Here is a 26861-nt window from a genome sequence, read left to right as displayed (position 1 = left end):
GGCTTCAAACTCAAGTCGTTCACTTGCACAGTTCAGGCTTTGAACCGCCTTGCTGTCGCAGATCAGGACGACGATGCTAAGCTTGCCCTGGCCCGGTGGCTCGGTTGGTTGGAGCGTCATCCCATACACCAAAAAAGTCTGTGGGGTCGATTCCTGGTCAGGGCACATACCTAGATTTCGGGTTCAATCCCCAGTTGGATTGAGTACAGGAGGCAACCCGCTGATGTTTCTTATGCACTCATTCTTGTTTTAGGGAAAAGGAGTGCTCCTAGCTTCATGTGGCACCCTTCCCTGGAGTGTCTCAAGTGTAAAGTTTGCATCTGAAAAGATGGGCCTGTGGTCTTAGGCAAATTAAATGACCTCAGTGCTCTGCCCAGAGGTGGGGGACCCCAGCTTCGTGGACTGCCCTTCCCTCAGGTGTGGCCTCGACCATTGACAAGCGGAATAAACTCTTCCTGGGATACGTGCACACCTCAAGTAGGTGGTGTGGTTAGGTTGTAGAGGGAGAGGATCTGCAGACCTAGAGGTACCTGATTTTGAAACAGCCCCAGAAGACCCTGAGCACGGCTGCAGGGGAAGAGCCCGGAGTTCTGCCTTGTTTCTCTGATTCTGCAAGGGCATCCGCCATAGAGGCACGGGGAGGCAAGGGTCTGCTTTATTGTATCCAGTGGCTCATAGCTTTAGGATGGAGGCTGTAATTAAGGAGTCCTTCATTTTAACACATTTACTTTATATGTTTTTGTGATTTTTAGGCCAGCACGATTCATTCATTCAGTTCATTGTGTGATTCAGGTTTAGAAGAGGAGATGAAAGGATTAGATTAGAGTGGGCTAGAGGAAGACTAGACCTGAAGAGTTACAGTGGTACCAGCGGAAAATGATGTCGTAACACTTCCATTCTGTGAGGGCTCTTTTCAGCAGGCTCTGGATTGTCTTGGCTGGGGTTCACGATCCCCAGGGAAGTACTTGATGGAGCCCACCCTCCCTCGAGTAGAGCAGTGATTCTTACTTGGGAAAGGTGGGACAGTGCATAGTTGGATAAGATGTACTCAGGAACATTTGTACTTTTATCCAAAGATGCCATGATTTGAAAAAGATTGAGACGCTCCAGGAGACCATTTTCAGTTTTGCTCAAATAGGAACCTTAACTGTGTCCTGTAAGCTGCGGGGAGTGACACCCCTCCTCCCCACTGCTTACCCTCTCCTGCCCCCACCAGAACAAAAACCAAACATCACCTCTTTTCAAGCAAGTTGTGTCCCCTTTTGACTCTTCCTTGTATAATTTTTGTTCTGAAATTTCAGAACCAAAAAATATGTGCATTTTACTACTGATATTACCATTGATTACTTCGCTTTTTAGTCACAATAGGTAATGTATTATGTATTTGGAAATTTCCACGTCCATTGAAGGGGGTTTGAGATTTTTGTTTATCTAAAGGAGAGCACAGGATAAAAGACAGAAGTGAAGCTTCCTGTGGCTGCTAGACAAAGCTAACAGATTACATCCCGGAGCGGGGCTTTGTGTTTTGTTGTCTTTGATTTGTATAATTTAATTTAGAAAATTCTGGATATGTTTTACTGAGATATCATTCACATATGAAAAAATTTATAGGGCTGTACAACTATTTAGTTCCAGAACATTTAATCAACCCCAAAAGAAACCTGTACCCATTAGCAGTGACTCCACATCCCCCTCACCCTCCAGCCCTTGGCAACCACTAATCTACTTTCTGTTTCTGTGGCATTTCATGTAAGTGTAGTTAAGTGTTGTGTGGCCTTTTTTGTCTGGTTCAGTTAGGTAGCACAGTGTTACCCATGTTGTAGCGTGGATCTGTGTTTTGTTCCTTTTTATATCCAAATATTTCATTGTGTGGCTCCACCCGGTTTTGTTCATTCATTCATCAGTTGATGGACTTTTGTTTTCCCCCCACATTTTGGTTGTTATGAATATTGCCACAATATTGGTGTTCAAGTTTTACGTTTGCCCACCATTTTACTTTTGGAGCGTTTGTTTGCAAGTTTTTATATAAACATGTTTTCAATATTCTTGGGTGTATACCCAGGCCTGGAATTGATGCTTCATTTATTTATTTATTTATTTTTATTTTTTTAAATATATCTTTATTGATTTCAGAGAAAGGAAAGGAGAGGGAGAGAGAGAGATAGAAACATCAATGATGAGAGAGTCATTGATCGAGCCCGCAACCTGGGCGTGTGCCCTGATTGGGAATCGAACCCCAATCGCCTGGATCCTAGGTGGACGCTCAACCGCTGAGCCACGCCCGGCTGGGCGATGCTTCATTCATTTAATTTTAAAGTTTTGACAGTTATATCACTTAATCCAGAAAACAGTCTGTGATCTTGAGTTCCAAGATACTGACTGTCAGTCCATTTGGGCTGCTGTAATGAAAAATACCATAGAAACTGAAAAATCAGTTTTTCACAAAAACCAGTTTCTGGAGGCTGGGAAGTGCAAGATTGTGGTGCTGGCAGATCCAGTGTCTGGTAAGATACCCGTCTACCTGGCAGAAGGGGGTCAGAGGGAGTCTGTGGGGTCTTTTATTAAAAGAGTGACAGTCCCATTCATGAGGGCTCCACTCATGACCTCCCAAAGGCCCCACCTAATACCACCCTAATACCATCACCTTTGGCATCAGGTTTCATTCAGGTCAGGACTGAATACTTATTTCCCTGAGTAAACTTGGGTTGTTTTCTGCTTTTCCACATTTCTCCCTCTGGGGCAGGACCTCTCCGTTCCCAGTGCTCACCTGGGCTTGTGGTTGTGTGTAGAGATGGCAGGGGCTGAGCTGGCTGCCAGAATTTCCCACTGGTTCAGCTCAGGCATCTCTTGGAACAGCATCTCACATGCCATGTTCTGCTACAATCCTAGCTAGGTAAAGGCGTCCGTATTACCTTTCCCTCTGCCCCCCGTCGCTGTGTCGGTGGGACTGCACTTCCCAGTCACCTGTCAGAACAGCGTTCCTTCTTGGCTGTCCTTTGCCCTGTGCCTCCACATTCCTTCTTAAAGAATTGAGGTGCATGGGCCCTGGCTGGGTGGTTCGGTTGGTTAGAGCATCGTCCCCATATGCCAAGGTTGCGGGTTTGATCCCCAGTCAGGGCACATACAAGAAGCAACCAGTGATGCATTAGTAAGTGGGACAACAAATCAATGCCCCTTCTCCCCCTCCCTCTTTCCCTCTCTCTGTCTAAAAAATCAGTTAAAAAAATTGAGATATAAGTCATATAACATGTTAAAGTGACCAAAACAATGCCCTTTCCTTTTCTGGCCTTTGCGTTTTTGTTGTTAATTTTTGAGAGAGGGGGAAGGTTGTGGTAAAATTTGTCTGATTGTTGAAAATTGTACGGCCTGTTAATTAGTGGAGTGTTTGATTGTGTGTGTATAATCATGTTGTCTGTGGTCCACAGGGAGGGTACTTTTATGACTTGATCAGGTGGTGGAGATGGGAAACAAGGTCGTTAGATGAAGATCACATGGTAAGCTCTGTGACAGCAGTTCAATCTCTGTGACCTAGAGTCTTTTTAAGGCATGCTTTAGAATCTTACCGGTTCTGGTTTAATCTTTGTCTTATAAAATGTTCAGTGTATTCAGGGTTTCTATTCCTGTCTTGGTGTTAGTTGGTCTATTTTTATTGTGGCAGAAGTGTCCAATCCTTTCTGTATTTGTGGGTTTAAGAAGTTCCTTTGCCTGCTGCTCCAGACAGCCCCCTTAGTTATATTCTTTAAAAAAAAAAAAAAAAAAATGTTTGCCTGGCCGGGCGTGGCTCAGCGGTTGCGCATCGACCTGGGATCCAGGTGATCGGGGTTCGATTCCTAGTCGGGCACATGCCCGGGTTGTGGGCTCAGTCGATCAATGACTCTCTCATCATTGATATTTCTATCTCTCTCTCTCTTTCCTCTCTCTGAAATCAATAAAGATACACTTAAAAAAATTTTTTTCTTACTGATATCAGAGAGAGGAAGGGAGAGGGAGAGAGAGAGAAACATCAATGATGAGAATCATTGATTGGCTGCGTCCTACATGTCCCCTACTGGGGATCAAGCCTCAAACTCAGGCATGTGTCCTGACTGAGAATCAAACCGTGATCTCCTGAGTCATAGGTCAGTGCTCAACCACTGAGCCATACTGGCCAGACGGGGCCAGGTTATTCTGTTTTCTTATTGGTGAACTATGAGAGGCCCGGGGTGTGCGCTCCCGAGTGCACCCGTGCAGGGTAGTGTGGTTACTGAGTCAGAGGCCCCGAGCTGGGCTGGGCGGAGAGAGCATGGATTCTGTTCCTCTTCTGGGCCCAGGGAGCCCAAGTCCCTTTGACTGTCGCCCTGTCATTACAGTGGGCACTGACCAAACTGCCTACAGACTTTTTTTGTTCTTATTAAACAGTATGTATATGAAGATGACGTGAATTGTTAATATATATCACGTATATGCTTTTTGTTTGCTTGTTTTTTGTGTTTTGTTTGGTTAATCCTCACCTGAGGATATTTTTCCATTGCTGTTCAGAGAGAGTGGAAGGGAGAGAGAGAAACACATCGATGTGCGAGAAATACATTGATTGGTTGCCTCCCACACGTGCCCTGACCACAGGGGCCGGGGATGGAGCCTGCAACCGAGGTACGTGCCCTTGGCTGAAATCGAACCTGGGACCCTTCAGTCCGTGGACCGACGCTCTAACCACTTAGAAAACCGGCCAGGGCTGAGGATGTTTTTTCCATTGATTTTTAGAGAGGGAGGGAAGGAGGGAGAGACAGACAGATGGACACCGAACCAATTGTCTTGCAGAGTAGTGAGTTCTGTGTTCTAGGAAGTGTGTCTCAGACCTTGAGCAGTCATGTATCAGGAAGGTTCCAGATTCCTAGCTTCATGGTGGGAGACTGTGCTGATTACTGAGTGACCACTGAGCTTAGTGCCTCACCCACAGTCTCCATGCTCATTGCAGCCTGGTGAGGGAGTTTTGCTAGCCACAAAGACCCAAGGAAGTTGGGGGTCCTTTCTGCCCCCAAGATGGCCAGTGATGGAGCCAGGCTCTGCACTGGGTCACCCTGGATCCAGAGTCCTCGCTTCCACAGCACCCACCATCTCATTTCTCAAAATCCCCTAGCATTTGAATTTCCACTAATTTTCTTTTAAGAGGAAGGGAAAATAATATAAAACTGCCTTAAGGGGCTCTTGTTTTTGATTGTGCATCTCGGTATCATTTCTATCTGTTACTCTTGTCTGCTGTCCTACGGTTAGAGCCTTTACAAGAGTAGTTATGGAGCCCTTAAGGAATTGAATTGAGTTTCTTTTTCTTTTTTTTAATATATCTTTATTGATTTCAGAGAGAGAGAAGGAGAGGGAGAGATAGAAACATCAGTGATGAGAGAGTCGTCATTGATCGGCTGCCTCCTGCACGGCCCTGACTGGGAATCGAGCCTCGATCTCCTGGATCCTAGGTGCGTGCTCAACCACTGAGCCACGCCCTTGAATTGAGCCAGCAGTGAATTGAGTTTCTTTAAATTGAGTTTCTTTAAATTCATTTGCCTAATTGAGGCATGCCCTCAAAGCAATTGCCTGTCTCATTTTGCTTTGATTTTTTTTCTGCACATAAGTCCTACCTTTTATGGTTTTCCTACTGCTATTTAAACCCTCTGTCCCTCCCTATTTTTTCTTTTAATGAACAGAACTGCCCTCTCTCCCCTTCTCAGCCACCACTGTACTGTAGAGGTAAGACATTGACCGTCTGTATAACTGGGTCAGATTTACTCTGACGTAGATGTAACTTACTGCCCTTTCACACCCCCAGAGCTTTTATTTCCCAGGGCTGACACCTCCCCTTTCCATTGCCCTGGGTTTGCTATTGTTGGAAAAGACTAAGAAGTTGCTGGCCAGGTGTTTGGCTTTCTCAGGAGAGGAAAGGATCCTTACGCTCGCTGAGGCCTGGGGAGTAAGTGCAGTGTATCGCTGATGGATTGTTCTCGCTGTTGTCACCCAGTGCCCTCTGCCCTTCCCTGACCACGGCCCTCCCTCTCCACCCTCACCTCCAGAGTACAGGTGTCCTGTGCCCTCAGTCCCCCTCCTTTTCTAGTCTTGTCCTGTGCCAGCTCACCACCCCCACAGCCTGCTGTACCTGCTCACAGCAGTGCGCGCTTTCCAGTTCCCCCTCAGCCCCTCTTGCCCCCTTGGCTGGCAGTGCCCTCTGCATTTGATAAGGCTGGTGTCCCTCTGCAGTCTGAGTGCCCACTGTCCCCTCAACCCCCCTCCCCCATATCCCACCATGGAGGTCCTGTCACTGTGCCTTCAGCTCTTGGTGCACGGGGCTTTAGCTTGCTCTTCTGCGGCCCGCATGTCCCCGGGGGTGAGGCCCTGGCCAGAGTACGTCTAGTAAACCCTATACTGTCTGGGAAATTGTACTTAAGTAGTTCCTTGCCAGAGGTGGGGAAGGACGCCTGCAGTTTCATTTCCTTTTTGCTCTGGGGAGCCCCGCTAAAGGTTCCTCCTCTTCACGCTGGGAACTGCAGGCAGTGCTCAGACCAGCACATTGGACGCCGGTCCTCAGTCAGCATGTGTGAACTTAGCAGAGACCCTGTGACAGGCTGCGAGTGTGCAGAACAGGACAGGTAAGGCCAGCTGTCCTGGAGTTGGCAGTGCCACTGAGAACCCTGAGCTCAGGACAGCATCCCACATGGGCCCTGCCACCGTCTCCTTCTCTTTCTTTTTTAAAATTTATTGATTTTAGAGAGAGAGGAAAAGGGAGAGAGAAACATAGACTTGTCCCACTTATTTATGCACTAGCTGGTTCTTGTGTGTGTCCTGACTGGGGATGGAACCCCAACCTTGGTGTATCGGGATGACTCTAACCAACTGAGCTACCCAGCCAGGGCCATCCCTTCTTCTAAGTAGAGCTTATGTTCAAGGGGGTGTAAGACTGGACGAGAGCAGCATGGTTCAGGTGGTGGAAGCGCCGTGAAGGAAGTCACCCGACACATCGCCCGACTTCATCCCCGTCACTCTCCTGAACAGGCTTTCTTCTCTCCACCTTAATTCTGCAGTTAGATACATACCCAAAACCAGAGAAGGCAGTAAAAGATCTATTACTCAGGCTCAGCAGTCATCCCCATTCTGCTGACACTGTTTTATATGCCACTTCCCTTCCCTTCTCTCTCACTGCTGGATTTCAAATCTGTTCTGATAGTCCTGTGCCCTTGACTGGGTGACCCCAGTGGGCATGCTGGGCCCTCTTCCTCCTGAGTTTTTTTTTTTTTTTTTTAAATTGATTTTAGAGAGGAAGGGGGAGAGAGAGAAACATTGATTGGTTGCCCCCCACATGCACCTTGATTACAGACCGAATCCACAACCTGGGCATGCACCCTGGCCGGGAATTCAGCCAGCAACCTTTTGGTGCACAGGATGATGCCCAACCACCTGAGCCACACTGGCCAGGGCCCTCCTGAGTCTTTACAGCACGGGTCGTCTCTTGTCACTCTCCCACTTCAGACGCCTGGTCCTTCTCTCACGCCTCTGGTTGCTCGTGTTCCTTTGCTGGTTTCCTTTCTTCTTCCAGCTGTGACCACTCTCAGGGCATTGTCTGGTAAACAAGTCACTAAGAATTTACTGTCCCTCCTGCATTTCATTCAGGAAAAATAAAGCTTGCAAGTGTTCAGAGAAATTTTTGTTCACTGAGGCTGTGTGTTTTGGAAATGGCATTTGGATGTTTTGTTGCTTTTAATCTTTGGCATTAATTTCAATTGCTGTCATTCTTTCCATAAAAAAATTCAGACATAAGCCAGAAAAGTAATCAAATTGGCCTGCAAAGGAAAAACAGAAAAGTATAGAGTATTAAATCAAACACACAAACTTGTATTCGCCTACAAAAATATTGACTTAAAAGCCTTTGCACGTGCATCTTATTAAAGATGTAACCTAAGTTAAACCTGCAACAAGCCGTCTGATTTTTGCCTGTTTCCGTTTCAGAATGTATGACAACATGTCCACAATGGTGTGTGTGAAGGAAGACCGGCTGGAGAAGCTTACGCAGGATGAAATCATTTCTAAGACAAAGCAAGTGATTCAGGGGCTGGAAGCGCTGAAGAATGAGCACAATTCCATTCTACAGAGTTTGCTCGAGACACTGAAGTGTCTGCAGAAAGATGACGAAAGTAACCTGGTGGAGGAGAAATCGAACATGATCCGGAAGTCGCTGGAGATGTTGGAGCTTGGCCTGAGTGAGGCACAGGTATGAGGAGAGCCTCCGACAGGAGCGTGAACCTGATGGCCGGGAGCCGCGGAGGCTCGGGTGCATATGCAGTCTCACCGCTCTAGGGTGCGGATACTAGTGGAATGACTGAGGTCACACATATGCGGGTGGTGTATGTCTGTCATGTCATATGAAGGACGGTTGATTGGGGCATGTCTAAATTTTAAAAAACAGAGCCAACACCTGTGTCCTTAAGAACTGGATTTTTTTAAAAAAAATATGTTTTTATTGATTTCAGAGAGAGGAAGGGAGAGGGAGAGATAGAAACATCCATGAGAGAGAGTCATTGATCACTGCCTCCTGCCATCCCCCTAGTGGGGATGGAGCAACCCAGGTGTGTTCCCTGACCAGGAATGGAACTGTGACCTCCTGGTTCATAGGTTGATGCTCAACCACAGCCACACAGGCCAGGCCAGCACTAGATTTGGCTGCACACACCAAAAACCAAAAACAGTGGCTTATCTAATCATAGACTGTAAAACAAACACCAGGGTAGCTGTCTCAGTCAGGGTCTGCAGCTGCATGGTCGTCAGGGACGCCCACGCCCTGCCACCTCTACTCCCCAGGCAGCCTGTCTCCTGGACCAAGACAGCTACAGCTACAGCTACAGCCACAGCCATGTGACTCTGTTCTAGCACAGGGAAGGGACAGGAAGGGTGGTGCCTCCTCCCTTTACTTCCTCCAACTTGTGCCTAGCACTCTGCTTACACTTCCTTGGCAGAACTCGGTTCCATGGCCACACCTAGTGTGGGGGAGGCTGGGCAGTGTCGTCTTGCCCTCTTAAAGTGCCAGGTTCTGAAGCCTAAGGAGGAAGGGAGAATGGATATTGGCTGGCAGCTAATGGCCTCTAGAGCAACTTCCAAGACAAGATTGCTGTGTAGACTTGACTGGACCTTTGTTTCTGACTGTCATGCCAGCATAGAGATGGAAAACGGGGAAACACCCAGGTGTCCCCTCACCCCATAACTTTTGGCTCTGCCAGCATACTTTGGGTAAAGTTAAATACACTAAAAATGGGCTCCTTTCTTCCTTAGCTTTCCTTTTGTTAGTGAGGAATGAAGCAGCAGTTCCTGCTGCCATGGAGGACTCACTCCACCCAAAGTGCGCAAATCCTCATGTTAGAGCCCTTCACGCTAGGCCCGTTACAGATGCCAGGGAGAACTTTAACTTTGTTCAGTTATTGAGAATCTATTATTTTGCAAGTTTTCTTAAAAAGCGATATGAATATGAACTTCCTTGTTAGTTTGGCAGATATTAGGGTTAAAAAGGAAGAAGCAGCCACACCTTCTGGAGTTTCAGGTCTTAAACCTAGGAGGGTAAGGAAGAGGGCAGGGCAGGTATGAGGTCTAAAGAGAACAGACGGAAGCCAGCTTTCCCCAGCTCTTTCTCTCCTACACTCCCAGGAACGTGTAGCCAGTGTGTCTGTGAAGTGGCTTAGGGCCCCGCAGGCAGAGTCCTGGGGCAGCACTGTGTTTAGGACCCAGACCTTCACTGATGAGGGCATTAGAGCCTTCTGATCCTTGATGCTGGCTACAAAGATTTCCTCCCTTCCCTTGGAACCTGGAAGATCTGCCTGCCCTCCACCCTTGACACCATCCTCCACCCCTCCCACAGTGATCTGTACTCTGCGCATATTTGTGTGCATGTGCACACTCACGTGGGGGGAAGGGCCTGTGAGAAACTGCGTTGGAGCTGTCTAGATGGAAAATAAAAACACAGTTTTATCAGAAGAGTAGCTGTGTATCAATTGCTAGTCCATTTGAGATGCTCCGTTTTTTGTCACTGTTCTGGGTGTGTGATATATATATATTTTTAAACATATCTATTGATTTCAAAGAGAGGAAGGGAGAGGTAGAGAGAGAGAGACACATCAATGATGAGAGTCATTGATTGGCTGCCTCCTGCACACCCCCTACTGAGGATTAAGCCCGCAACCCGGGCATGTGCCCTGGCTGGGAATCGAACCACAATCTCCTGGATCCTAGGTTGCTGCTCAACCGCTGAGCCACGCCTGGCTGGGCGGCATGTGATATTCTTTATTGTGGCCTGTGACTGAGGGTGGAAATAGGAGTGAATGGCCAGGTGTACTTCCATGTGCTTGGGAGAAGGAGTCTGCAGGTGGAAGCCACAGCACGATGCCTGCGTGGGGGGGGCCATGTTTGTTGCTGCAGCGCGCTCTGCTGTCTGTCTGTGCAGGTCATGATGGCTCTGTCCAACCACTTGAATGCCGTGGAGTCAGAGAAGCAGAAGCTGCGTGCGCAGGTCCGCCGCCTGTGCCAGGAGAACCAGTGGTTGCGCGACGAGCTGGCCAACACGCAGCAGAAGCTGCAGAAGAGCGAGCAGTCTGTGGCCCAGCTGGAGGAAGAGAAGAAACATCTGGAATTCATGAATCAGCTGAAAAAATATGATGATGACATTTCTCCATCTGTAAGCTCTGTAGGGGCGCAGTGTTGACATTCCCTTGGGATGTTGGGAGGTGGCGTCAGCACAGAGCCAGGGTCTCCTCTCCCCTTGTGGGGTTGCATTTAGCAAGAGCAAGGGTTGTGGTCCTGGGACTGAGCCCCTGGGCAAGTCATAGAAGTTCTTTCTTTTTTAAAATTTTTATTGATTTTTTTTTTTTTTTCAGAGAGAGATAAAGAGGAAGGGAGAGGGAAGGGAAAGAGAAACATTGATGTGAGAGCAAAACATTGATCAGCCGCCTCCTTGCATGCCCCCTGCCAGGGATTGAGCCCACAACCCGGGCACGTGCCCTGGTCAGGAATCGAACCAGCAGCCCTTAGGGGCACAGGACGATACTCCAACCGACTGAACCACATTGGCTAGGGCCATAGAGGTTCTCTTTGCTGTATTCTTTTTATGCATGTTTTTTAGAAGAATGGTCAGGAAATGTAAAAATACTGTAGCTATGAGGTCCACAGCAGAGAGGCCCCCTTACCTCCCATGAGGTCTGCCCCGGCTGGAGGTCTACATGCCCTCACCCATTGCCGTGTGGAGTCTGTGCCCATCATGCTGCTGGAACCCTTTCCTTCAGGTCCCCAGTGCCTGGTCCAGTCACCTGTAATCCAGAGTCAGGACTGACTATCGAGTGGTGCTGTGGTCTCAGCTTTCTCCGTGGAACCCTTCCCTGCCCAGGACACTACCTGGTTCTCCTGCTGCCTTGCTCCTACCTGCCTCGTGGCCTCTCCTGCCAGCTCACCTTGTGGTTTCTGGAATATTAGGGTCCCCAAGGGTCTCGGGTTTCCCCTTTTTCCTTCTTTTTTTGGCTGTTTTTGGAGCTTGTTTTTTGTGTACTGTTGGTTGTTCTTCGTTTACTGTTTATTTCTGATTCAGTTTAACAAAATCAACCTTTTAAATTTTAGATTCATGGAGAAGTTGAAAAGATAGTAAAGAGAATTCCCATAATCCTTTACTAAGTTCCCCCTAATGTTAGATTTTACAGCGCAGGGGTGGGGACCTTTTTCTGCCAAGGGCCCTTTGGGAATTTACAACACCAGATACTGCACTTCCCCTTGGTCATGTTGCGTCTGGAGCAGGTCCTTCCAGTGAAGGGAAAGGTCTTCCAGGACATTGGTATCTTGGAGGAACGGGCTAGTCACTTTGTAGGTCATTCCTCAGTTTGGGTTTGTCTAAGTTTCTCTGTGAGGATGTTGGAATTGTGTATCCCGGACAGGACTCTTAGAGCAGTGACATGTCCTTCTCACGTGATCCCTTCTAGGGCCTCTTCCTCACCTGGTCACACTGTCGTCTGTTCCCCACTGTGGTCCCTGTTTAATCTGCGCTCACCACTGAGTCACAGACTCTACCTCTGGGCGGTGGCCCCGTACTCCTGGGGCCTGTGGTGGAGGCCCATCCCTCCGGGTCTGCGGAGCGCAGAGATGTGCCGTTTTCATGTCTTTACATGTTTAGTTTTCAAGTAAAATTTATATCGAGTTTTCCTGCTCTGTTTGGACTTACTCAGAACCCAGGTGAATTGTGGGTAATCCTGTATTTGATTTTAAAAATGGACCATCTTTTCTAAGGTTTTTAAAATGGAAACAAAAGTTTATATCAAAGGTTTTATAGCACTTGTAAGACCAAGATTGCTCTGGGTTGGTTTCTAGGAGGACAAGGACACCGATTCCACCAAAGAACCTCTGGATGACCTTTTTCCCAACGATGATGACGACCCGGGTCAGGGAAGTAAGTGGGGGTAGTGGTTAGGTGTCTGAATGCAGGCAGAGGGGAGGTGGTTCATTCCTGTGGGACGTCACTGGGGTGACACATGGGCGTGTTCAAGGCGCAGCCTGCCTCCCAGGAGCGCATGCACACTTGGGTCACCACCTGTTTTCCCAAAGAATTTCAGATAGTTTTCTTTTCTTGTTGGGCTGTAGTGATGAGTTAGACAGCCCCTGGTAACCAGGGCTGTGCACAAACAGTTCAGCTGAGGTCCCCATTATTCTGGAGTGAAAAGGCAGGGCTAGCTTTCCTGGTGCTGAGCACAGGCTCACTGCACTGTGTGTGTGTGTGTGTGTGGGGGGGATTGTGTTCCCCAGATAGGTTACTGATGTTACCAGTCTGCTCAGGGAGTGTTGGACAGGTTTCCATGGGGTGGGGGCCATGTGCTTATGGGGAGAAAGCTAGAGGAGAGTTTAAATCGTGCCCCCTGGTAATTTCTGTGGACCTCTGACATGGAACTGTCTCTGTAGTCCAGCAGCAGCACAGCAGCGCCGCGGCGGCCGCCCAGCAGGGTGGATATGAGATCCCAGCCCGCCTGCGCACCCTGCACAACCTGGTCATCCAGTATGCCTCGCAGGGGCGCTATGAGGTGGCTGTGCCCCTGTGCAAGCAGGCCCTGGAGGACCTGGAGAAGACTTCCGGCCATGACCACCCGGACGTAGCCACCATGCTCAACATCCTGGCCTTGGTCTACAGGCTAGTAGTTTTCATTCTGTTCTCTGACTTTCACCTAGAGACCATAATTTTAATGAACTTGCTTTTAAAATACATTTTTATAAACCTGTACAAGCTACTTTTCTCAAAGAGCCAGGGGTTAAGTTGAAAATATGCAGCAAGCTCTGTGGCAAGGGTGGGACAGCCAGTCCCGCCTTTCAGAATCACCCATGTCCTGCACTCAGGCCATCCAACTCTTGATTTTCCCCACAAACTGCCCAGGTTTCTTCCAGAATAGCCTTCCCACTCTGCCTGCAGTGTCCTCTCTACCTTCCTCGGGCTTCGTTTTCCCCTTTCCTTTCTGAGTCCAGGATTCCACTTGCCCCCGCTGTGCCCTGACCCTCTGCCCTGCCTCTCAGGGCACTTGTGCATCAGGGTTATTGGAACTCTGTTCTCTCTTTGCCCAAGTAGCGATTCCTTGAGGTTGAGGACCAGGCTGTCTTCAGGAATCACTCCAGCCTGTTCTCTAATGTATGAGCCCTTGCTCTGTGGCATTGGAGCCCTTTGTCTGCTCATGTTTTTTGTCTGAACTAACCTTTAACAGAGCAGATCAGGTGAATGGGGACCTGAGGAGGGGGAAGTTGCTGACAGCAGGATGGGTTTGCTGTGGCTGTTCCAGTTGTGGGGGGGTGTCAGTTCACCTGCTTTATTTTCTTTCATTGGTTTGGTGATTCCAGTTCAACAAACATTATTTGAGACCCAAGTTTTATAAGATTTGTCTGGTTCCCATGAGGTCCTAAGGCTGAATATATAATCCTGTTTTCAAGGGGAATTCAGTGTCTGTCTCTGCTAAATGGCCACGGGACAGAGGATATTGTCTAGAGCCTTGGCTTTCCGGAGCCTCAGTTGCCTCATATCGTAAATGGAGGCAGTGATAATACCCGCTCAGAGGGCCAGGGAAGGTGTAGGGGATGTGACACCTGGTGTGCCTGGCAGACACAAAATACTCCAATGTGCTTCATTGTAGAGACCAGAATAAGTACAAAGATGCAGCCAATCTCCTGAATGATGCCCTGGCCATACGTGAGAAAACTCTGGGCAAAGACCATCCTGCGGTGTGTATATCTGATTCTTTTTATATTCTTTATTTTCCCTAGTATGTTTTTTTACCCAACTCATTTTACTATTAAACCCAACAGGGAAGGTTTAAGAGCTGCCTTTCCACTAGATGGCTCAGGTAGGGTCCTCACTGCTTCCTCCCAGTGGCCAGATCCCTGCTGGGGACAGCACGAGCAATGCCAGGTGCACTCTCTTGTCTCCCCACCAAATGGAGCACGCTCTGTAGTTCTTGATCCTGAATCGAATTGCATGTACTTGTGTAAATTTTCTTCTACAGATTTTACTTGTCCTTCATTAAAGTCTGCTCAGATTTGCACACAGGCCAGTGTTGGTTGACTGTGTGGTTCCCAGTGAGATTTATTTAAAAAATCAAGCTCCTGCTGATATTGATTGTATAATTCTAGCCCTGCGGTGTTGCTCTGTGAGATCTGTGTTCTGGTGAATTGCTCTCTTGCTTTTGATGAACTCACCGTGCCTGACTAGCCCAGAGCTTGCCACTCTCGTGCTCACTGTCCGTGGTCCTTGTGTTGCAGGTGGCAGCAACTCTGAACAACCTCGCAGTGCTTTATGGCAAGAGGGGGAAGTACAAGGAGGCGGAACCGCTGTGTAAAAGAGCTCTGGAGATCCGAGAAAAGGTGGGGTGGCGAGCTTGCGGTCAGAGGCAGGCACTGCTTGGTGCTTTTATTTGTTTTAAATTAACTTTATTGGGGTGACCTTGGTTAATAGGGTCATATAGGTTTCAAGTGTGGGTTTAGTGTTTTTAGACACTAGTTTTACCTTTTGAGAGAGGACCATTGTGATAGGTCATCACTGACCATTTACTGAAGGTAACTCAGTCTACCAGGTGGACAGTCCACAGGGACAGCAGGCTGGCCCATGCGATCGGGTATGCGGGCGGGTGCTCAGGGCGTGGACTGCATCCGCGCCTTCCCGGCCTGCAGTGCCCAGAAATGACTGCTCAGGGAGGGCTTTCTCAGGACTGGAGGTTCACCTACCAGTAAGAAAGTAAAGTCACCAAATATGCTTCTAAAGCTTTAAAAAATAAAATAATTCATTTAGACCTAAAGGTGGACTCAGCTGTAGATTAAGCCAATGCTGTGGACATTTTATGTACTAGCTGCTAGTTTATGTTAATTAGGTATTGAAAAGGATCACCTTGTCACTTTCAGCAGCACTCGGTGTGACTATGTTCAGGTATTACAGGGACACAGGTGTCAGTCTGAGCCATGGATGACCAAGGGTCATATTTTAACTTGGTATTTTATGTGATTATTTACCAGTGATACTGAGAGGTTAATCGTTTAATTTTGAGCCATATGGCAAGGAATTGGGAAAGGGGAAATGAAAAGTGACTCATTATGACGTCATGCAGGAAGAATGTTATGCCACCACCTGCATATTTATCAAATAAAAGGGCCTGGTTTTCTGGGACGGGTTAAAATCAGAACACAAAAGTATTGAATAAAGCATTACAAGCTCGTGTGATGGTCTGCCTGATCCACTCGCATGTATTTGCTCTTTCAGTCACTCACTTGGGAAATGTTTTTTGAGGGCTTGGGGGCCCCTGCTTGGTTGGACTTGGTGACTTAACAAATCAGAGATACAGCCCCTTCCCTGGATCACAGTCCACTAGACAGAACTTGGGGACACAGGTGCTCTGGCTTCTGGGATAGAGCTGGGAGAGTCGAGAGCAGGGGCTCCTCTGTGTCTGGGCTTGGGGGCATTGGGGATGGCTTCTCATAAGCGTTAGTGCTTGAACCAAGCCTTCAGTAACTGAGCTCAGTGTCCCAGGCAGGGAGAGGGAGGGACCGCGGGAACGGGTGGGGAGGCCTCATGCCTCCTGGGGGACGGACACCTGGGTGAAGGCAGGGGTGAGAAACCAAATCGCTTGATCAAGGTATCAGGAAGAAGTTTAGCGCCACTCACCCAGCAGGGCGCGCTGGGAAGAGGACAGGGCTTGCGCTCTTGGCTTAGTGTCAGTGAGCGAGGGTGCGGTAGTAACGGTGCAAGTGAGGTCATTCCAGGTAGTGATGTTTGCAGAGGGAGAAACCGGGTGATACGCTTCTGAGCTAACTGGTGGGCTGGGCTGAGGTCTCCCTAAATTGGATAGAGGAAGTCCCCTCTGAGGGGCCTGAAGCGTGACCTGAAGAGTAGGTAGTTGAGTAGGGGGAGTGTGGGCATCTGGGACAGCAGTGGAAGGGCCCTGCAGGTGGGGTGTGAAATGTGAAGAGAGGTGGTCTGGGTGACTGCAGAGGACCCCTGGGTCTGCACGTGGAGGCACGTGTTGGCTGAGGGGAAGATTGGGAATTCCTTTGAGGACTGGATGCGTAGGAACAAGTCAGACAGTGCTGGTTACGTTTGAGCTCTTCCATAACTTGGCAGGTGTGCTAGCATTGCCTTTATAAAAGCAGTTTCCTCCTCAAAGTGTGCATGGTAATGTTCCCACCATGTGGGGTTATTGTGAGAATTGAAGACGTTAAAGCAGGTGAAGGAAATCAGCACCCCCACCCCCAGAATAAACTCTGGTTATGTTATTTTTATTTTACTTATTTAAAAAATATTTTTGATTTTTAGAAAGAGAAGGAGGGAGAGAGAGAGAAACATCAATATGAAAGCAAAACATTGATTGGCTGCCTCCTGGGCATGTGACCTGACTGGGAATTGAACCCACCACCTTTTGGTGCACGGGCTGATGCCCAACCAATTGAGCCACACTGGCCAGGGCCTGGTTAAGTTATTTTTATTATTATAGGGTAAGGAGAGTTATTTAAGGATCGTAAGCCTAAAGTGAGGCATCTTCATGTTTATATTTAGAAAGACCCTTCACGTATGGAAGAATGGATTAGATGGTAGTGAGATGAGGAATAGGTGTTCCTAATACCACGTTTTGTTCTCAGGTTTTGGGAAAGGACCACCCCGACGTGGCCAAGCAGTTAAATAACTTGGCCTTACTGTGCCAGAACCAGGGCAAGTACGAGGAAGTGGAATATTACTACCAGAGAGCCCTCGAGATCTACCAGACAAAACTGGGGCCCGATGACCCCAATGTGGCCAAGACGAAAAACAACCTGGTACGTTGGCAGAGGTAAACTCCCCAGGTGGTGCCGGGGATGCTTTCTCTGGAGGTCTGGAGTGTTCACTGTTAGCCTGTCAGGAATGCATGCTTCGTCTGCCTGTGAAGGACACTAAGAGCTTTATTCTATTCCAAGGCCTCCTGCTACCTGAAGCAAGGGAAGTTCAAGCAGGCAGAAGCGCTGTACAAAGAGATCCTCACACGTGCGCACGAGAGGGAGTTTGGTTCTGTGGATGGTAAGACATGCTCCTGTTTCTAAGCAGGTACTGTTGTAGGCTGCCTTGCAGTCGTGATTCCAGCTTTAGACTGGTAGCACCCGCATCGTCACAGCGATTTCAGGATGCAGCTGATTGGAGGTTTATAAATGATTTTCTGAACAGTGCTTAGAGGAGAGGATGGGGCACGGCCGCGTGCTCACGGCTCATCGCTCATCATCCAGTGAACGTGGTGGACACGTGCCTGTGCCCGTGCCTCCCAATTCTGTCCTCGCCAGAGCCCATGCTTGTTTCCAGCACGACCTGGGTGCCCCACCTCTGGAAACGTCCCTGGAGTCGTTAGTGCTTCCTGGAGTGTTCTGTCGCCCAGTGGCTCTCCCTGTGCTGGTAGTGACCTGTCAGAAATGCACATTCTCCATCATCCGAGCCTGCTGGGTTCTGACTCGCCAGGAGCTAAGGCCTTTCCTTACAGTCACAATAGTTAACCACGTTCCAGTCTGTCAGTTAAGCCATTTAAATGTGTGATCTTATTTAATTTTCCTAGCAGTCTGCGAACTGGGTCAGACATCACCCCATTGTAGGGGCAGGGACACCCATGCTAAGTGACTTAACAAAGTCTGGTCGTTGGTGGGTGGTTGGACTGGGTGGAAGTGTGGTCTTCCCCCAGAGCCCCATGTAGGTGCTTGTTGCGGGAACCTCGAAAATCCACGCGGAGATGGGAATGTGAACTCACTATAATTTCATCATCCAGGTACATCTCTGGGGGTGCTTAGTGTCTTCTTTCTGTGCCTGATGATTTATGGAATTGAAGCTGTACTGTGCATGTAATCATGTGCACTGCGGGTTTTCCTTCACGTTGCAGCTTGGGCGTTTTCCCGTCGTAACATATTTGCATAAACTCCACATCAGGGATGGTCGTCCTTCATGCTGTGGGTACATTAGCTGTCTAGGAGCTTCGGTGGGTAGTACGCCTGAGCATTCTCAAAAGTTAAGAGGACTTTAAAGGAAGGTTGGTTTGTATCTTTTCTACTCTTGCTCCCAACATTTTACAACATTTTGTTAGACTTTTGTTTAAGGCTAGGTTGCTCAAATTTTAAAAGTCCCAAGCGTTGTGTGCAGATTTGAGCATTAAGAAGTTTCATGATGGGGACCTTCATGTGTGTCCGGTTTGTTGACATTTGCCTATTGGGTCTGGTACGTTGGCACATGCCGGCCACCTCTTGCGTGTGTGTTGTGGTGGGTGCTCCTGTCCTTGCACCCAAGTGTGAGAGGCCACATCTAAGAAGGATCATAGAACAACAGCAGAAACCTTGCAGTCCTGGAACGTGACACCTTCTCACAGGCTCTGTCACACTTCAGCTCACAGTGGGTTGTTTTTCCTTCCCCAGATGAAAATAAACCCATCTGGATGCACGCCGAGGAAAGGGAAGAGTGTAAGGTACGAGTGCTCTGCCCGGGGGCCTCCTGACTGGCAGGGTGCTTTCCTGAGTGACTTATGTGCGATTATTTGTTATCATTTAGGGAAAGCAGAAGGATGGTCCATCTTTTGGAGAGTATGGTGGCTGGTACAAAGCCTGCAAAGTTGACAGGTATGTCTGTTTCCCTAAAAAACAGCACAGCTGTGGGTGGTGCTGCTGGTACCTTAAAGGGCAGCTAGCAGCTGACCATGGGGTGTGCAGAGCTCCTCATGGAGGTGTGGTTGCACCGTCCAGTTTCGCCACATTCCAATAAAAAACCATGACTTTGTAAATGGAGTTATTGACATATGCAGAAGTCACCGCATATGGGTTCTGTGCACTCCAACTGTCTTGTCCAGGCCAAATACCAAACACTGATCTCAGGACAAGGAGGTGCCCATAGGGACATGGTTAAAGTGTCCCCACAGCAAACAGGACAGCAGGTCTGCAAAAGCCAGCATTTTACCAACACGTGTAGGGACTCCTTGGGGAGACCCTAAGCTGTAGTCCCCTTTCCTCGCTGCCCTCACCCTCCGTGTCTGCAGAGGGCAGTGTGAGAGCCCCATGAGCGGTCCTGTGAGCTGGTGCCTGCGCCTCCCACACCAGGCCCCACTGACCTGTTTCCTCCCGACTGGAACATCTTTCCTGCTCTTTCCCATCTGGACGCTAATTCGTCCTGTAAGTCTCAGTTCACCAGTCACCTAGTTCAGAAGAACGCTCTGATGCGTAGTCTGGGTTCCCCATGGCGCTGACAGATACGTCGGAGGTAATGTTTGTTTCTCCCACCCTGTGTGACTGTCTCAGACACGGAGGGAGCCTCTTCTTTGCCCAGGTGCCTGTCATTAGGAAGAGGAGAGTCTCCTGAAGTATGTGTCCTTACCAACATGACCAGCGTATTGCTCGTTCTGAGTAAGGCTGCTGGTCACGAGTGCCAAAGCCCATGGCCCCTGTGCTGGCTGTCCTGCCGCGTGCACAGCATCATCTCGTTGGTGATGAGGGTTAGGTTCGCTTTGTGCCCCCTCTGCGTCCTCTCTACTGCCTGATGCAGAACAGGCTCTCCGGGGGCAGCATGGCGGTCACCAGACAGCCCCACACAGACTTTCCTGTTGACACAGTGGCCGAGGTCCAAGCTGCCTGCTGCAGCCTGGAAAGAGCGCAGGGCAGGTCCTGCCAGCTGCAGAGGGTTGACCGCAGCTGCCTGACAGCTCTGGGAGGTGGGGTGCTGGAGATTGAGGAGCTTCCTAGAACGTCATGTGGGAAAAAGTGCCATAGAAGTTTAAAAGATATTTTTAAGCAAACAAACTCCTAGTCTTCAGGTTGTGTGCTGTTGATAGTGGTGGCTCTGAAGCATGTTTCATAGCCTGTATACATGTGCTTTCTTATAGTCCAACGGTCACCACGACTTTAAAAAACCTTGGGGCACTTTATAGACGTCAAGGCAAATTCGAAGCTGCAGAAACACTGGAAGAAGCGGCCATGAGGTCACGTAAACAGGTCAGTCAAACACCTGTTTCTAACATGTCCATTAGTGATTCTCTTACGTGACTTATTGAAACCTTGACTTAGAAATAGAAAATACTTAACACTTTAGTTTGTACAAATAAGATTATGTTGTTTAAATATTGTAAATGTGACATCAAAAACACAAGCACCAACATTAGAAATGTGCACGCGTTCAAGGACGCTGCCGAGAGAGTGAAGAGACACCATAGGACGGGCGAGAATGTGTGCACATCACGTATCTGATGAGGGTCTGGTGTCCGGAATGTAGGAAGACAGAAGGGCTGCCTGTGGAAAGGAGCCAAGGATATGAAGGGATGTTTCTCTGAAGTTGATGCACAAATCCCAACACGCTCCTGGGGAGGCCCAGCATCTCCAGTCTAACTGGGGGAATGCAGTTCAAAACCACAAGAGGACTCGCCACACCCGCCAGGATGGCTGTGATAAAAGCAAACAGAAAGAAAACATGGAACCCTCGTGTGCTGCTGCTGGGGCTGTGACGGCGTGGCCGCTGTGGAAACAGTCTGGCGGTTCCCCGCAGAAACAGTCCCGCGTGAGCCAGCCGTCCACTCCTAAGCACACCCGGAGGACTGAGCGCAGGTGCTGGGGACAGGCACAGCTGATCTTTGTTTCCGGGCAGCTCCGCTCTGTGGTGTCGCTGTGAACGTGCAGCAGCAGATCCTCGGGGAAATGCAGCGTTGGGTTCCTGCGAGCCTCGTCTCCGTCAGCAGCTGACCATCTGTAACCTGTTCTGTGTGCATTTCTGTTCAGAGACCCCTTACTCAGCATGTTGTTGATTCGTTAACACCAAATCCATGGCCGTTAGCACTGTAGCTCAACCTGGAGGAAGCCTGCCTGACACGTGTTTGCCCACCTGTGTGTGAGGCATATCCAGCCTTCGTGCGGTTAGGGACACTGGGCTGCACCTCAGCACTGTGCTTGGGCTGTTTCAGACCGTGAGATCTCGAACAAAACGGGCAAAAATGCGAGACCATGGGCTGAAGAGTTTTGATGGCGGGAGGACACTTGTTTATAGTGTGGTGACAACAGGAAGTGGAGTGTCACCTTGGAGCTGGTGGGGCGTGCGCATCGGTGACGAATGACTGAAAGCTGGGAGTGCTGATTTGGGAATTACAAATACATTTTGGCAGGTAGGTGAGTTCAGAAGTCCGATCTCTGAATAATGATGGTCGGCTGCACTCGCACACGTACGTTCATGGTGGTAATGTTCGCAGTCGTTCAGATGCAGAAATCACCCACAAATGGTGTGTCCACACGAGGGACATCTTGCAATAAAGAGCTGCGAGTTACTGAAGCACTGTCCTTCGTCAACTGAGAGTTTAATTTTGCCAAAGCACAACTTGTAAAGAAAGTACCAGGAAAAGGCTTAATTCTTGCCTTTAAATTACCAGTTTCCAGAGTAAGGAGCATGTATAGTAACACATGGGCGGGGCTCGTGCTCCGGAGGGGGACGTGCAGGTCGGCGCAGGTGCAGCCCTCCCAGGAGCTGCTCAGGTTGAAGCCCCATGTGGAACGTGAAGCGTGTCACACTCTGGTTGTCAGGTGTACTGGAGTGTAGGGGAGATCACTGCTGCATTTTGTTTTTAAATATATCTTCACTGATTTTAGAAGGGGGGGGGAGAGAGAGAAACACCAATGATTAGAGTCGTCATTGATCGGCTGCCTCCCGCACACCCCCAACTGGGAATCGAGCCCGCAACCCGGGCATGCGCCCTGACCTGGAATCGCACCGCAGTCTCCTGGATCCTAGGTCGATGCTCACCCACTGAGCCACGTCCGGCTGGGCTCACTGCTGTGTTTTAATCCAGTCATGTTAACACAGACATGTGAGCAGTGGTCTGAAGAAGTCAGATGAGTGCCTGCTGCTGCTCAGAGCTCCCAGACGTGTGAGCCTGTGCTCTGACAGCCTTTTGTAGTTAGAGGCTGGTTTCTCGAACATCACACTGAGAATAAAGTGATCCATGGGTTTCCTGGGAGGCATGGAACACCAGGAATTAGGACTGAAGTGTTAGAAAGTGGGCATTTCCTCAAGATCTCACCATGAGACTTTCCAGACACACAAACCTTGAGGGAACTTACCCAGTGGACTGTCCCCTGGATCCCATCACGATCACTTCATTGTACTGGGTGTGTCTCCACCTGCCCCACCATCGGGCCTGGTTCTGAAGCATTTTCAGTTCTCATGCATCAGAAGCCCCCCTCCCCTGCCTCTGCTGGACGCTTGAGCGAGCATGCCGCTCATGGGAATCAGTCTCATTTCTTAAACTTGAGGTGAACTGATGCAGAGTGAGAGCACTCATCTCAGTACATTCCAGAGGGCACTGTTGTCATTTCCCCCCAGTGTTTAAGAGCTCCTGTCTTTCTCTAGTGACTTTTAGCTGTCTTGGAATTCCCTAGTAAACTTAGTGCTAACGGGTGAAACCCTCCCCTGCCTGACTCGCAGGGTCTTGACAATGTTCACAAACAGAGAGTGGCTGAAGTGCTGAGCGACCCTGAGAGCTCGGAGAAGCGCCGCAGCCGGGAGAGCCTGACCGTGGACACGGTCAAGTACGAGAGTGGCCCTGACGGAGGGGAGGAAGTGAGTATGGGCGTAGAGTGGAGCGGGGTAAGTACAGTGCACAGCGTGGCACGGTGCCCGTCACCCTGGGGCTGCCCTCCAGCCGCCCTGTCTTCTGTAGACCTTCTGCCTTCTCCAGTTCAGTACCATTCAGCCGTTGTGAGCCCTCTCCGCTGACGCTGCAGCCTGTTGTCTGAAGTGGGTGCTTTCTTCTGCGGGCTCCATGCTCGTGAAAACCGCTTGGCTTCACTCCCAGCTCCTAATTGCTGATGAGTGTCCTGGTTGTTTACAGCATAATCTGTAACCTGGGTTTATTTTAATCATAGGACAGTGTGCAACTAACTCGCTTCTTAATTTATCTTTCATTGCTAACTCCTGTTCCTAATTTCACTGACCAGGCCACTGTAGATTCTTTTAGCATTTGAGTGTCTCAGAGGGGCTGATGTTCAGACAGCACTTGTCCAGAAAGGAGCAGGTCAGGAGCAGGACCTTGGTGGCCGGCTCCGTGTCCCACCTCAGTCCTGACTGAGTGTCCTGTTTCCACAGAGGGGCCCGGGGTTCATTGCTTTTCACAACTACTTTCGGATCCAGATCATGTACCTGTATATGAGACACGTCAGCTCCTGGCTGGGCTCTGCCTCTGGGCTTCACCACTTGGCTTCCATGGAAATTCTTACCACCGCTGTTTACTCAGTGGTTGCCGAAGGGCACGTGGCCTTGTGGACATTTTCTTTCTAGTGAATATGCGTGTCATGTGGGTAGTTTTTTGTTCAGTGAGCTGGCAGCTTTGGAGTTTGCTTTTTATCAGGAAGGATCTACCGCAGGGAGAGCTTCTGTGCATCCAGGTGCACTACCAATTTTTGGAAGCTGCAGTCAGCCGTGCACTGTTACTTGTAACTGCAGATGTCTTGCCACATAGTTTTGGGCTTTCTTATCTATATTTTTAATCTGTTTATCCTTTGGGGTTGTCTATAGCTGTAGCAGTTTGGTAAGATTAGCCTTCTGAGGAGACATTTTGTGTAGAACGTTAGTGGCCAAAATGTCAGGGAGAACGGCTTCTGGGCTGTCTGTCCAGCAGCTTCCTTGCTTTGTTTTTTTTCTGTGCCAAGACCACCAACCAGCATCTGTTGTGACCACTCACGCCTTCGGGCAGCGGTCCCTGCTCTGCTCACCAGGCCTCCTGTGGGCCGCACTGTACTCTCCTGGTGCTCTCGCCCGGTGCTGCACAAGAGGGCAGCCCTGGGCTGGTCCTCAGCCACCCGGCGCAGATGCTGCTGCTCTTGAGTGAAGTTTGGTGGGAACTTCTTTTGAGACAGCATGTCTGAGTCAGTCTGTCTATGAAGTCATGTGATAATACAACTACCGACAACCGTCTTCAAGACTAAGACTCACTCGGGTGAGGGAGCTGCTTTTACTCGTGGAGGCCGCGTGGCAGGTGTTGCTGACGAGTGGATACACAGGGCACTTCTCTGCATGCATGTCCCCTTCATTTCACATTTCCTTCCTTACTCTGCACATGCTGTCCCTTAAGGCACTAAGTGAACACTGGGCTCCAGACACCTTCGTCCTGGACGTGTAGACGCTGGTGGCTTTGCGTCTCTGACACAGTCCCTCCCTGGCGTGCATCTCAATCGGCCCGGGGTTGGTGGACTGGAGGAGCCTGGCGCTCAGAATGCCTGGTCAGTGGTTCCTGACTCACTGTGAACAGCGGAAGGAGCCCTTTCCTTGAATGGAAATTTAGGGGAAACAGTGCATAAGTAGAGGATCGCTGCGGATTAACCCGGACGGGGCGGTAAAGGGCCAGGTTCTTACTGCCAGCCACCGAGGCCACCGCTGTCACCTCACGGGAGACCTCAGCTCAGCCAGGTTTCCTTGAAGCTCTAAGGTTCTGAGAAGTTAATGCTGAGCTCTCCCAAAATTTGACAAATTTTATTTTCAAAGCATATTTTTTTTATTTAAGGAGAGGCAGTAAAGGCAGTGGGCACACTTAGATGTTTTGAAGTCAGCTGTACTGAGGTGTAATTGCATGCAGCCAAAGGAGCCCCTTCTAAGGGTCACGTTTGATGGGACATTAACACACTGCAGCCAAACTTTGTCTTCTCTCGGTGAGAAGGGCGGCTCATGCTGTCTCTGCTGGGGCTGATTGCTCAGCACACGGTTAAAAACCGCTCCCACCTACCGTGCGCACCAGAGTTTCCTGGGTATGTGCAGCCAAGAAATGCAGACTGAAACTGGGAGGCCAGGTGGATGTTAGGACGAGACCGTCACTACTGCACAGCCCCACTGTGGCTCTAAAGATCGTGGCCTTGTGCTTGCGGCTTTGCTCAGTGGTCCTGAGGGCTTGTCACACATTCCTAGTGAGAAAATGCCACGTAGGTTTTATTTTACATCGGGGTTCTGCATTAGATTTTACTTTTTAAAAAATTTCTGTGCTCTTTAAAAGTCTGAAAGCCACCCCCACAGGGAGAGGTGTGTGCTCTGTGGGCAGGTACAGCTCTTTCAGGGAGGGTCCAGGAGCGGCCACAGCTTCTTCAGTCATCAAAGCCATTTCCCCAGACAGGCGGGACTTTTCTCAGCGCTCAGAAAGCTTTAGAGCAGAGGCAGTGTGGCCAGAGGTAAGGATCCTCGCTGCCTGTGGGGACTGGAAGGCCGTGTCAGCACAGACTTAAAGTCCATGCTGTTAAAGTGCAAGGAAAGGAAGGGACTGGCCCTCACCAGTAGCTCACAGCGAGGTGCTGGTCAATCCTTGGCGCAGGAGAGGGTGTGTTGAGGGAAGCACGGCAGGCACCGTACCAGCTGTGAGGACGTAGCTTCCTTACCTGCGCTCCTGTGCAGGTGCAGAGCCGACGGTCACTGTTGGGATACCTCCATTTGTTCTCTTTTATGGTCCTGCTGCTAAAAACGCAGGTGTTGGGGGCAAAGGAATCCTTTGGGGTAAAAGTGGATTCCCTTTAGTCTTGTCTGCTGGCTGTGGGTCAGCTCATAGGCCCGCATGTGTCAGCAAGCACGTGGGAGCCCCCAGCCAGCAAGAATTGCCACACGTCCCAGCTCAAGGTGGCCGGAGGCCCCACCAGTAGCCTTCTATCTGCACCGTCCTTTCTGTTTTCGGGGCCAGTTCTCTACTGGGTCCTTCAGGATCAGCCTTCCCCATTCTCTCCCCATTGTAAAAGCTTTAAATACATTAACTTTTACCCAGGGTCACTGGGCAGTTGGATGTCCTTTGAATTGGAAGTAGATTAGCACTGGCTGGGTAGCTCAGTTGTTTAGAACATCTTCCCAATATGCCAAGGTTGAGGGTTTGAGTCCCAGTCAGGGCACATTCAAGAAGCAACCAGTGAGTGAAATGTGTGAGCAAGTGGAACACAAATCATTGTTGCTCCCTCCCCTCCAGCTCTCTCTAAAGTCAATAAATATATTTTTAAAAAGAAATGTTAATTTTTATTTTAAAAAATTACATTAGGAAAACAACTAGACTATATAAAAAAAATGTAAGCCCTAAATCACCTGACATCCCAGGCATAATTCCTGCTGAATGTTCTTAGCCAGTGTGGAGACCGCTCCTTTCTGCTAGAAGCTCGCTGCTGCCAGAGGTGCCCTCAGGGCCGTGTGAAGGGGCAGTGGCTGTGCCAGCGGCAGGTGCGATGAACCGCCCAGCCCTGAAGCCCATTGGAATACGAAGCTTCTGGCTCAGGGCTGTCCTTCCAACTGGTTCTCACGGGGCCTAAGCGGGGGGGGGGGGGGGCAGGCCGGTGCGCCAGCCCCAAGGAACCCCCAAGGAACCCCGTGCTGCCCCGAGCCC

At 49.5% G+C, this 26861-nt stretch overlaps 1 protein-coding gene across 10 annotated transcripts in view; it reads left to right on the top strand.

The window, feature by feature from the left end:
* KLC1 (kinesin light chain 1) overlaps window positions 1-26861 on the top strand; it is a 44191-nt gene that overhangs the window by 3834 nt on the left and 13496 nt on the right. For 6 of the 10 annotated variants that reach the window (XM_087817918.1, XM_087817914.1, XM_087817906.1 and 3 more), the window contains exons 2-13: window positions 7969-8230; window positions 10448-10678; window positions 12352-12430; window positions 12937-13162; window positions 14148-14235; window positions 14773-14874; window positions 17137-17310; window positions 17449-17548; window positions 18916-18965; window positions 19049-19116; window positions 20370-20478; window positions 22949-23110. In XM_087817918.1, the coding sequence (XP_087674044.1) occupies window positions 7970-8230; window positions 10448-10678; window positions 12352-12430; window positions 12937-13162; window positions 14148-14235; window positions 14773-14874; window positions 17137-17310; window positions 17449-17548; window positions 18916-18965; window positions 19049-19116; window positions 20370-20478; window positions 22949-23110 (1650 nt within the window). In that variant the 5' untranslated portion in view covers window position 7969. The remainder of the gene's footprint in view (window positions 1-7968; window positions 8231-10447; window positions 10679-12351; window positions 12431-12936; window positions 13163-14147; window positions 14236-14772; window positions 14875-17136; window positions 17311-17448; window positions 17549-18915; window positions 18966-19048; window positions 19117-20369; window positions 20479-22948; window positions 23111-26861) is intronic. The other 4 variants (XM_087817925.1, XM_087817912.1, XM_087817928.1 and 1 more) reach the window with 2 other exon arrangements.

The sequence above is a fragment of the Miniopterus natalensis genome, chromosome 1 (assembly GCF_054644295.1).
Source record: "Miniopterus natalensis isolate mMinNat1 chromosome 1, mMinNat1.hap1, whole genome shotgun sequence".
Classification (NCBI taxonomy): Eukaryota; Metazoa; Chordata; class Mammalia; order Chiroptera; family Miniopteridae; genus Miniopterus; species Miniopterus natalensis.
This window is presented reverse-complemented; position numbering and strand designations above follow the sequence as displayed.